At 42.5% G+C, this 12491-nt stretch overlaps 1 protein-coding gene across 4 annotated transcripts in view; it reads left to right on the top strand.

Moving 5' to 3' along the window:
- LOC137521230 (myomegalin-like) overlaps nucleotides 1–12491 on the top strand; it is a 403861-nt gene that overhangs the window by 176192 nt on the left and 215178 nt on the right. For all 4 annotated transcript variants that reach the window (XM_068240204.1, XM_068240203.1, XM_068240202.1 and 1 more), the window contains 2 exons: nucleotides 405–524; nucleotides 9555–9647. In XM_068240204.1, coding sequence (XP_068096305.1) covers nucleotides 405–524; nucleotides 9555–9647 — 213 coding nt within the window. The remainder of the gene's footprint in view (nucleotides 1–404; nucleotides 525–9554; nucleotides 9648–12491) is intronic.

Here is a 12491-nt window from a genome sequence, read left to right as displayed (position 1 = left end):
TGAATAATCCTATGATCCTGTAATGTAAAACTGACAGTTTTACTTTTAATATATTATTATTTAGTATTTATATAGCGCTGACATCTTCCACAGCACTGTACAGGGTATATATTGTCTTGTCTGTTTGTGTCATCTCATAAGTTCATTCTACATATCAGGATGAATCTATACATTTCTCTGCTTCAGACTGCTATACTAATACAAACGTGTTTCATTTTGCATGTTTTCTGTATTGTAACTCAGTACTTTGATTTCACTACTCTCACCAGCTTCAATGTGGTATTGCAGCTCAAAACTATAGATTGTTACTCTATAAGCGCCTTGATATTTACATAGAAGTTCTTGTCCTTTTAGCTGGCATTTTCCTTCTTAAGCATTGTTATTTTTTTTTTCTTGTTTATAAGATGCTACAGGAGGCTCAACAACAACTGACTTCTAAGCTGACCAGTTCACAAGAATCGGCACACAATCAAGAATGTATGTTACAGAGTTTAAAGGAGACTCTTCAGAATAAAGACCAAGAGGTAATTAATCTATAGGAGGAAAACTGTAATACACTTTCTATCATTTTTAGAGCACTGTAACAGTGTAGGTTTACTTTTGCTTTTAAAGTGACACTGAAGTGAAAAAACAAACAAAAAAAGTATGATATAATGAATTGTATGTTTAGTACAGCTAAGAAATAAAACATTAGTAGCAAAGAAAAGTTTCATATTTTCATTTTCAGTTATATAGCTTTTTTATATAACATTGCATCATTCTCTAATATTTGCAGTTACAAACAGAGCAGAGCTAATGATCCCTTGAACTTCCCTGCAGTAAAATCTTATGTAAAGTTGTCTTTCACTGTGTCTTTGATGTATAAGTGCTTCAAAAAATAGCACTGTAGGTGGCCAAGCTTGGTCAGAGAGATCAGAGAAGCTCTTTTGCATAGATACCAAGTGAAGTTTCTTAACTCTTTCTGTACTAAAACAATATGAGATTCATAGTTTATTTTCACTTCACATTCCCTTTACATGTTCAAGTAAAACAGTTCTGAAAGTGCTGGCGATAATATCTTAAATATCCTTACATTATTCAGACAGTGCTTACATTTCAGCAGACTGTTAGTGTTTTTTTTTTACATTGGGCTGTCTGAAAAGGTAAGGTATATGTTTGTGTAGCGCGCAGTTCAGCAGTCAGTTAATGCTATGCTAAAGCATCTTATTTTTCATGGGTAGCCTAAATTAGAAGGAATAATAAAACTGCGCACGTTGGATGGCTTGGCCTCCTTAACCATAGAAAAAATGTTGCAGAAGTTAAAACCTTTCACACTGTTCAGGGTCAACAAAGCACCATAATTGGCTACTGAAATGGAAGTACCCAATGGATGACAGTGGGGAGCATTGTGCAGCAGTTTATATTGCAGCTGTACGCTAAAGCTACGTTTACACTGCTGTGATTCCTGTCTGATTCACTGCATTCGATTTTTCAGCCTATTGAAGTAAATAGGCTGCATCCAAATTCCAGTGTGAGTAAAAAATGGATGGTATGCAGCATAAAATCGCATCACGCATCTGAATCCCATTGTAGTGCATGACATGACTGGATGCATCCGGGTGCAAACTCGAATCACAGCAAGTGCCAGCATCGCGTCTTGCAGACAAACGCAGGCACAGTGGAAACCGCTTAAAAGATTGATTTATATGGGCTGTATGGTCTTTAACCACTTCCCGACCGCCGTATGTACAATTGGCGGCCGGGAAGTGCACCGCGCAAGGGGCATGGGCGGAGGGGCATGGGCGGAGCGATCGCGTCATCAGTGACGCGATCCTCCGCCTGGCGCCGCTCACCCGCCGCAACATCCCGCCGGCCATACGGAAGCGCCGGCGGGATGTTAACCCGACGATCGCCGCATACAAAGTGTATAATACACTTTGTAATGTTTACAAAGTGTATTATACAAGCTGCCTCCTGCCCTGGTGGTCCCAATGTCCGAGGGACCACCAGGGCAGGCTGCAGCCACCCTAGTCTGCACCAAGCACACTGATTTCCCCCCCCCCCCTGCCCCAGATCGCCCACAGCACCCATCAGACCCCCCCCTGCCCACCCCCCAGACCCCTGTTTGCACCCTATCACCCCCCTAATCACCCATCAATCACTCCCTGTCACTATCTGTCAACGCTATTTTTTTTTGTATCCCCCCCCTGCCCCCCGCTCCCTCCTGATCACCCCCCACCCCTCAGATTCTCCCCAGACCCCCCCCCCAGACCCCCCCCCCCATGTACTGTATGCATCTATCCCCCCTGATCACCTGTCAATCACCTGTCAATCACCTGTCCATCACCTGTCAATCACCCGTCAATCACCCCCTGTCACTGCCACCCATCAATCAGCCCCTAACCTGCCCCTTGCGGGCAATCTGATCACCCCCCCACACCAATAGATCGCCCGCAGATCCGACATCAGATCACCTCCAAAATCCATTGTTTACATCTATTCTCTCCTCTAAACACCCACTAATTACCCATCAATCACCCATCAATCACCCCCTATCACCACCTGTCACTTTTACCTATCAGATCAGACCCTAATCTGCCCCTTGCGGGCACCCAATCACCCGCCCACACGCTCAGATTGCCCTCTGACCCCCCCTTATCAATTCACCAGTGCATTAATTACATCTGTTCTTCCCTGTAATAACCCACTGATCACCTGTCAATCACCTGCCAATCACCTATCACCCATCAATCACCACCTGTCACCCCCTGTCACTGCCACCCATCAATCAGCCCCTAACCTGCCCCTTGCAGGCAATCTGATCACCCACCCACACCATTAGATCGCCCGCAAACCCGCCGTCAGATTACCTCCCAAATGTATTGTTTACATCTGTTATCTTCTCTAAACACCCACTAATTACCCATCAATCACCCCCTATCACCAACCGTCACTGTTACCTATCAGATCAGACCCTAATCTGCCCCTTGCGGGCACCCAATCACCCGCCCACACGCTCAGATTGCCCTCAGACCCCCCCCCCCCCTTATAAATTCGCCAGTGCATTAATTACATCTGGCCTTCCCTGTAATAACCCACTGATCACCTGTCAATCACCTGCCAATCACCTATCACCCATCAATCACCCCCTGTCACTGCCACCCAACAATCAGCCCCTAACCTGCCCCTTGCGGGCAAACTGATCACCCACCCACACCAATAGATCGCCCGCAGATCCGACATCAGATCACCACCCAAGCGCAGTGTTTCCATCTATTCTCTCCTCTAAACACCCACTAATTACCCATCAATCACCCATCAATCACCCCCTATCACCACCTGTCACTGTTACCCATCAGATCAGACCCTAATCTGCCCCTTGCGGGCACCCAATCGCCCGCCTACACGCTCAGATTGCCCTCAGACCCCCCCTTATCAATTCGCCAGTGCAATATTTACATCTGTTCTCCCCTGTAATAACCCACTGATTACCTGTCAATCACCTATCAATCACCCATCAATCACCCCCTGTCACTGCCACCCATCAATCACCCCCTGTCACTGCCGCCCATCAATCACCCGCTGTCACTGCCACCCATCAATAAGCCCCTAACCTGCCCCTTGCGGGCAATCTGATCACCCACCCACACCAATAGATCGCCCGCAGATCCGACGTCCGATCACCTCCCAAGTGCAGTTTTTACATCTGTTCTCTACCCTAAACACCCACTAATTACCCATCAATCACCCCCTGTCACTGCTACCTATCAGATTAGACCCCTATCTGCCCCTAGGGCACTCAATCACCCGCCCACACCCTCAGAATGCCCTCAGACCCCAGCCCTGATCACCTCGCCAGTGCATTGCTTGCATCTATTCCCCCCTCTAATCACACCTTGAGACACCCATCAATCACCTCCTGTCACCCCCTAGCACACCTACCCATCAGATCAGGCCCCAATTTGCCCCGTGTGGGCTCCTGATCACTCAGCCAAACCCTCAGATCCCCCTCAGACCCCCTTCCGATCACCTCCCCAGTGCATTGATTGCATCTATTTTCCCCTCTAACCACCCCCTGAGACACCCATCAATCACCTCCTGTCACCCCCCTAGCACTCCTATCCATCAGATCAGGCCCAATACAACCTGTCATCTAAAAGGCCACCCTGCTTATGACCGGTTCCACAAAATTCGCCCCCTCATAGACCACCTGTCATCAAAATTTGCAGATGCTTATACCCCTGAACAGTCATTTTGAGACATTTGGTTTCCAGACTACTCACGGTTTTGGGCCTGTAAAATGCCAGGGCGGTATAGGAACCCCACAAGTGACCCCATTTTAGAAAAAAAGACACCCCAAGGTATTCTGTTAGGTGTATGACGAGTTCATAGAAGATTTTATTTTTTGTCAAAAGTTGATTTTTATTGGTTTTTTTTCACAAAGTGTCATTTTTCACTAACTTGTGACAAAAAATAAAATCTTCTATGAACTCGCCATACACCTAACGGAATACCTTGGGGTGTCTACTTTCTAAAATGGGGTCACTTGTGGGGTTCCTATACTGCCCTTGCATTTTAGGGGCCCTAAACCGCGAGGAGTAGTCTAGAAAACAAATGCCTCAAAATGACCTGTGAATAGGACGTTGGGCCCCTTAGCGCACCTAGGCTGCAAAAAAGTGTCACACATGTGGTACCGCCGTACTCAGGAAAAGTAGTATAATGTGTTTTGGGGTGTATTTTTACACATACCCATGCTGGGTGGGAGAAATTTCTATGTAAATGGACAATTGTGTGTAAAAAAATTAAACAATTGTCATTTACAGAGATATTTCTCCCACTTAGCATGGGTATGTGTAAAAATACACCCCAAAACGCATTATACTACTTCTCCTGAGTACGGCGGTACCACATGTGTGGCACTTTTTTTTACACCCTAAGTACGCTAAGGGGCCCAAAGTCCAATGAGTACCTTTAGGATTTCGCAGGTCATTTTGCGACATTTGGTTTCAAGACTACTCCTCACGGTTTAGGGCCCCTAAAATGCCAGGGCAGTATAGGAACCCCACAAATGACCCCATTCTAGAAAGAAGACACCCAAAGGTATTCCGTACGGAGTATGGTGAGTTCATAGAAGATTTTATTTTTTGTCACAAGTTAGCGGAAAATGACACTTTGTGAAAAAAACAATTAAAATCAATTTCCGCTAACTTGTGACAAAAAAATAAAAACTTCTATGAACTCACCATACTCCTAACGGAATACCTTGGGGTGTCTTCTTTCTAAAATGGGGTCATTTGTGGGGTTCCTATACTGCCCTGGCATTTTAGGGGCCCTAAACCGTGAGGAGTAGTCTTGAAACAAAAATGACCTGTGAAATCCTAAAGGTACTCATTGGACTTTGGGCCCCTTAGTGCACTTAGGGTGCAAAAAAGTGCCACACATGTGGTATCGCCGTACTCGGGAGAAGTAGTATAATGTGTTTTGGGGTGTATTTTTACACATACCCATGCTGGGTGGGAGAAATACTTCTGTAAATGACAATCTTTTGATTTTTTTACACACAATTGTCCATTTACAGAGGTATTTCTCCCCCCCAGCATGGGTATGTGTAAAAATACACCCCAAAACACATTGTACTACTTCTCCCGAGTATGGCGATACCACATGTGTGGCACTTTTTTGCACCCTAACTGCGCTAAAGGGCCCAAAGTCCAATGAGTACCTTTAGGATTTCACAGGTCATTTTGAGAAATTTCGTTTCAAGACTACTCCTCACGGTTTAGGGCCCCTAAAATGCCAGGGCAGTATAGGAACCCCACAAACGACCCCATTTTAGAAAGAAGACACCCCAAGGTATTTCGTTAGTAGTATGGCGAGTTCATAGAAGATTTTATTTTTTGTCACAAGTTAGCGGAAATTGATTTTAATTGTGTTTTTTCACAAAGTGTCATTTTCCACTAACTTTTGACAAAAAATAAAATCTTCTATGAACTCACCATACTCCTAACGGAATACCTTGGGGTGTCTTCTTTCTAAAATGGGGTCATTTGTGGGGTTCCTATACTGCCCTGGCATTTTAGGGGCCCTAAACCGTGAGGAGTAGTCTTGAAACGAAATTTCTCAAAATGACCTGTGAAATCCTAAAGGTACTCATTGGACTTTGGGCCCCTTTAGCGCAGTTAGGGTGCAAAAAAGTGCCACACATGTGGTATTGCCGTACTCAGGAGAAGTAGTATAATGTGTTTTGTGGTGTATTTTTACACATACTCATGCTGAGTGGGAGAAAGATCTCTGTAAATGGACAATTGTGTGTAAAAAAAATTAACAAATTGTCATTTACAGAGATATTTCTCCCACCCAGCATGGGTATGTGTAAAAATACACCCCAAAACACATTATACTACTTCTCCTGAGTACGGCAATACCACATGTGTGGCACTTTTTTGCAGCCTAACTGTGCTAAGGGGTCCAAAGTCCAATGAGCCCCTTTAGGCTTTACAGGGGTGCTTACAATTTAGCACCCCCCAAAATGTCAGAACAGTAAACACACCCCACAAATGACCCCATTTTGGAAAGTAGACCCTTCAAGGTATTCAGAGAGGGGCATGGTGAGTCCGTGGCAGATTTCATTTTTTTTTTGTCGCAAGTTAGAAGAAATGGAAACTTTTTTTCTTTTTTTTTTTTCTCACAAAGTGTCATTTTCCGCTTACTTGTGACAAAAAATAATATCTTCTATGAACTCACTATGCCTCTCAGTGAATACTTTGGGATGTCTTCTTTCCAAAATGGGGTAATTTGGGGGGTATTTATACTATCCTGGAATTCTAGCCCCTCATGAAACATGACAGGGGGTCAGAAAAGTCATAGATGCTTGAAAATGAGAAAATTCACTTTTTGCACCATAGTTTGTAAACGCTATAACTTTTACCCAAACCAATAAATATACACTGAATGGTTTTTTTTTAATCAAAAACATGTTTGTCCACATTTTTCGCGCTGCATGTATACAGAAATTTTACTTTATTTGAAAAATGTCAGCACAGAAAGTTAAAAAAATCATTTTTTTGCCAAAATTCATGTCTTTTTTGATGAATATAATAAAAAGTAAAAATCGCAGGAGCAATCAAATCGCACTAAAAGAAAGCTTTATTAGTGACAAGAAAAGGAGCCAAAATTCATTTAGGTGGTAGGTTGTATGAGCGAGCAATAAACCGTGAAAGCTGCAGTGGTCTGAATGGAAAAAAAGTGGCCGGTCCTTAAGGGGTAGAAAGCCCTAGGTCCTCAAGTGGTTAAAGAGACACTGAAGCAAAAAAAAAATTATGATATAATGATTTGTATGTGTAGTACAGCTAAGAAATAAAACATTAGGAGCAGAGACATAAAAGTCTAATATCGTTTCCAGTACAGGAGGAGCTAAGAAACTCCAGTTGTTATCTATGCAAAAGAGCCGTTGAGCTCCACGACTTTCAAAGTCGCAGAGAGCTCTGTCTTCTGAAGCTTATTATCTCAAGTGTCTGGCACTGTATTGTTTTTTTTCCTGCAGAGGACAGTTCAAAAGTTCACTAGCCTGCTCTGTACAGTTATTTAGAATGCTGAGTAGTGTGTAAACTGCATATATTAGAGAATGATGCAATGTTATTAAAAAAAACAACTATATAACTGAAAATAAAAATATGAGAATATTTTCTTTGCTAATTATCTGTACTACACAACCAATTCCTTATATCATATTTTTTTTTTCCGCTTCAGTGTCTCTTTAAGTTTGTTTTAAAAATCTGCTTCTTGTTATCACATAGTACAAACTGCTATATCAGAGAAATAAAATCTAGGCTATAATAGATTGCATGTACAATGTGTCTTTATATCTCAGGGAAGATCCCACCACTCAAGGATGCACACATATCTCCTTTTCCATTGCTTGCATGAGAGTTCTAGCCATTTTATATGAATCATACTGTAATGTTTGATAAAATCCGATCAATTGGATTTTTATCAATCACATTTATCAGTCTTTATATATCAATCAAATCACTGGGATACTTACGTAGCCCCGTTACTGCGTGGACTCCTATTGCCAGGCTCTCCTCTTGTTCGGGCTCTCCCTGTCGCCACCTCGCGCCCTATTGCCATGGTTACCCGGCAGCCTCTCATGACGTCAGAGTTGCTGCTGGAAGTAACCATAACGGGAAGACGCGGCAGGAGGAGGAGAGCCCGGTGACAGGAGGAGAGCCCAGCGAGAAGAGTCTGCGCGGGAATGGGGCTATGTAAGATTATACTAGGGCACCTATTGGCTCGCTAACTACACTGGGGCACAACCCTTACCTGACTATTCTGGGGTACCACCTGTACCTGACTATTCTGGGGCACCACCTGCACCTGGCTAATCTCTTCTGGGGCACCACCTGCACCTGGCTAACGTATTCTGGGGCACCACCTGCACCTGGCTAATCTATTCTGGAGCACCACCAGCATCTGGCTAATCTATTCTGGGGCACCTATAGCTTGCTACTTACACTGGTGCACCACCTGTACCTGGCTGTCTATACAGGAGTACCTATACCTCTCTGCCTACACTATGGGGTCTGTACCTGGCTACCTACACTGGGGCACATATAGCTCGCTACCTATACTGGGGGCACCTGTACCTTGCTAACCTATACTGTGGGCACTTGTGGCTGGATACCTATACTGGCGGCACCTATGCCTTGCTACCTATTCTGAGGAATCTATACCTGGATACCTATATGGGGGGGGGGGGGCACCTATACCTAGCTAGGACAGGGGGTCAAGAGGTGACACAGAGGGACCTAGAGGGGGGCAAAAGAGGCACAGGGGAACAGAGAGGGAGAAAATAGGCACAGGGGGAACAGAGGTGACACAGAGGGGGTCAAAAGAGGCACAGGGAGAACAGAGATAATATGGGGAGATGAGGTGACACAGAGGGAGACAAATGAGGCACAAACTGAGGTGGCACAGAGGGGGACAAAAGAGGCATAGGGAGAACAGAGGGGGACAAAAGAGAATAAATTTGGGTTAAAAATGGACAAAGTCCTTATCTAATTTGTTAACCAGGGACTACCTGTATTTCGCTAGTCTCTGGCTCCACCCACATCATGTAATGGCCACGCCCACTTTTTTGCCGCTCTTTTCGGTAGGGGGTACATTTGCCTAGGGATGACTCACAAAGGGATACACGTGCTAAAAAGGTTGAGAACCACTGCCCTAAAGCAACTAGATCAGAGATTTTTGACTAAAGTCTGACTGGATTAGCCACATGCTTGTTTCAGGTGTGTGATTCAGGCACTACTGAGGCCAGAGAGATAAGCAGGACACCAGGCAGTTTAAAGGGTAGTAAATATGTCAGCCTCCATATCCATCTTACTTCACCATCTTACTTCAAGTGTCCTTTAAACCTCAGTAATCAAGAAAAATGGATTTCAAACAAATAAACAGTTTAGTAAACATTACACTATGAATGTAAATAGAAAATACACTATCTTCCCAAAAAATATATTGTACTTCCCTCCAATGTTTTGTTTTGTCATGCTAACATGATTAACTGTTCATCTTTTAAGGTTTTGGAATTGTATCAAATAATAGGTGACCACAATAATACCATAAATAAACTACAGAACATGATACTGAAAAGCCAAAGTGAGCATTTACAGGTAAGTAGTTATAAATGACTCCCTTTAACTTGCTTAACTTAATGATCTTCATGATTTTATTGCCACGTACACAAGTCAGCCCCATTCAAAAGATAAAAACTGCAACTTTTAATCAAAATGCATGATAAAAATAGGATGAATCAGAAAATGTTACAATTCAGAATGTTAAAGGGGTTCTGTGGGATTATAAAAATCAAACAACTTGACACTTACCTGGGGCTTCTATCGGCCCCCTGCAGCGGTAATGTCCCACACTGTCCTCCTTCGATCTCCCGTTCCCCGCCGCTGGTCCCGGTTTAATATTCATCTAAATAGACGAATAATGCTCGCTCCCGCTGGCGTCATCAGGTGCTTACTGCGCAGGAGCAGTACGAACTTTTCTTGTACTGCGCAGTAAGCTCCCGATGATGCGCACGGCCACGGCCGTGCAGCCACAGTATAATTACATGCACGATTACATGGGGACCGGCGGCGGGGAACGGAGCATCGAAGGAGGATGGCGTGGGACATTACCGCTGCAGGGGGCCAATAGAAGCCCCAGGTAAGTGTCAGCTTGTTTGATTTTTATAATACCACAGAACCCCTTTAAGCTTACTCTTCCAGCAGAAAATATGGATGGATGGCAGTAAATTCTACACGTTACACTTATTATTCCGATTAACCACTTCACCTCCAAGGGGTTTTCCCCTTAAAAAAACAAAGCAATTGACACCTGTCAGCACTCCTTCCATTCATTTGCCTATAACTTTCCTACTACTTATCACAACAAAACAATCTATATCTTGTTTTTTTGCCACCAATTAGGTTTTCTTTAGGGGGTACTTTTTGCTAAGAATTATTTTATTCTAACTGCGTTTTAACAAGAAAAATAAGAAAAAATAGAAAAAAATCATTATTTCTCAGTTTTCGGCTATAATGGTTTTAAAATAATACATGCTACCATAGTTAAAACCCACACATTTTATTTGCCCATTTGTCCTGGTTATTGCAACATTTAAAATTTTTCCGTAGTACAATGTATGGTGCCAATATGTTATTTGGAAATAAAGGTGCATTTTTTTCAGTTTACTGTCCATCACTAATTACAAGCTCATAATTTAAAAAGTAACAGTAATATACCTTCTTGGCATACATATTAAAAAAAAAAGTTCAGTCCATAAGGTATCTATTTATGTATTTTTTATTGTATATTTTGTACTTGTTCTACAAAAAATTTTTTGGGGGGGGTAACTATTGGGGAGTGTGGGAGGTAAGGGGTTAATTTTAAATGTAAAAAAAGGTCTGTTAATGGAAAAAAAATGTGTGTAGATGTAATTGTACTATTTGGCCACAAGATTATAACTTTCCTATGTGTAGTATTACTACGCAAACAGGAAGTAATGCAAAAAAATGTGTAAGTATTGGTTTTTGTGAATGACGGCACCATCTCATTCATTGCTCTCCTGTATAATGATCAGCAGTGTGCACGGCAGCAAGGTATGTAGTAGCTACGTTCTTGCGAGAAGTTTTGGGGAAATGCAGGGACATAGTTACTCGTCCTGGGGGAGGGGAAGTGGTTGATATTTAGTATTTATATAGTGCTGACATCCTCCATAGCACTATACAGAGTATGTTGTCTTGTCACTAGCTGTCCCTCAAAGGGGCTCATAATCTAAATCCTACCATATTCGTAAGTCCATCGTTTTTAAGATGGGGAGAAAACCTGAGTGCTTAGAGGAAACCCACACAAAGATAGGGAGAACATGCAATCTCTATGTAGATAGTGCTCAGGCTAGGATTCGAACTGGGGACCCAGTGTTGCAAGGCCAGAGTGCTATCCACTAATGGTCAAGAAGGACAGGGTGTGTTGAGCATTAATTAGGATAAACTCCATGTTGCCTGAAGTTACTGAAAATACAGTTTTAGTAATAGTTTGCCAGGTATTTTTTTCTTATTTGAACTCATTTGAAAAGTGGCTTTCAGTAGTGACAAACCATATTCTAGAACACAAATACCTGTCCAGTTGGAACTAACTTTTTTTGTAATATGTCCAACTTCGTAATAAAGACACTTGGGTTAAATATCTCTGTGTACATTTCTGTGAGATTTTAGTTATGTTATGTAACACACAAAAGGGTATACACTACACTAAAATGTGATAAGCATAATAATGTACATAAAGTCTTACCACACTATGAGTATAGCATATTGCTATTATTATTATTATTGATTTATAAAGCGCCAACATATTCTGTGGCGCTGTACAAAGTAAGAAACAAACATGGGGTACATAATACAGACAATAGTGTACACTAAAATTTGTTCTCTGGTTGAACTCGATGGACATATGTCTCTTTTCAACCAAAATAACTATGTATAACTATGTAATATACAAGATACATAATTATAGACAAAATACAAATAATGATACAGCATACAGAATACAAAATACAGAAGTGGTAATGACAGTGATAAAAGTAAAATGATGAATAAAATGTATAATGATTTCCAAGACACAAAACGGGTACAGAGCCCTGCCCTTGCGAGCTTACAATGTAAAGGAAATGGGGGGAAACAAGAGGAGGGGTAGTATACGATAAAATATATAAAGGCAGTGTGTTTTAGCATACCTAGTAGAAGTGCAATTTGGTCTTAGGACAAAGGAAAGTGGCTTAAGGTAGCGCATATGCTTGTCGGAACAAATGAGTTTTTAGAGAGCATTTAAAAGTAACAAAGGTTGGCGAGTGACGGATGTGTTGTGGGAGGGGATTCCAGAGAAGGGGTGAAGCGCGTGCAAAATCTTGTAAGTGTGAATGTGATGTGAGGAGGTGATTCTAGAGGAGGACAACAGAAGATCAGGTGCAG

This window comes from Hyperolius riggenbachi, chromosome 6 (assembly GCF_040937935.1).
Source record: "Hyperolius riggenbachi isolate aHypRig1 chromosome 6, aHypRig1.pri, whole genome shotgun sequence".
Lineage (NCBI taxonomy): Eukaryota > Metazoa > Chordata > Amphibia > Anura > Hyperoliidae > Hyperolius > Hyperolius riggenbachi.
The sequence above is the reverse complement of the archived record's forward strand: the minus strand, read 5'-3'. Positions and strand labels throughout refer to the sequence as shown.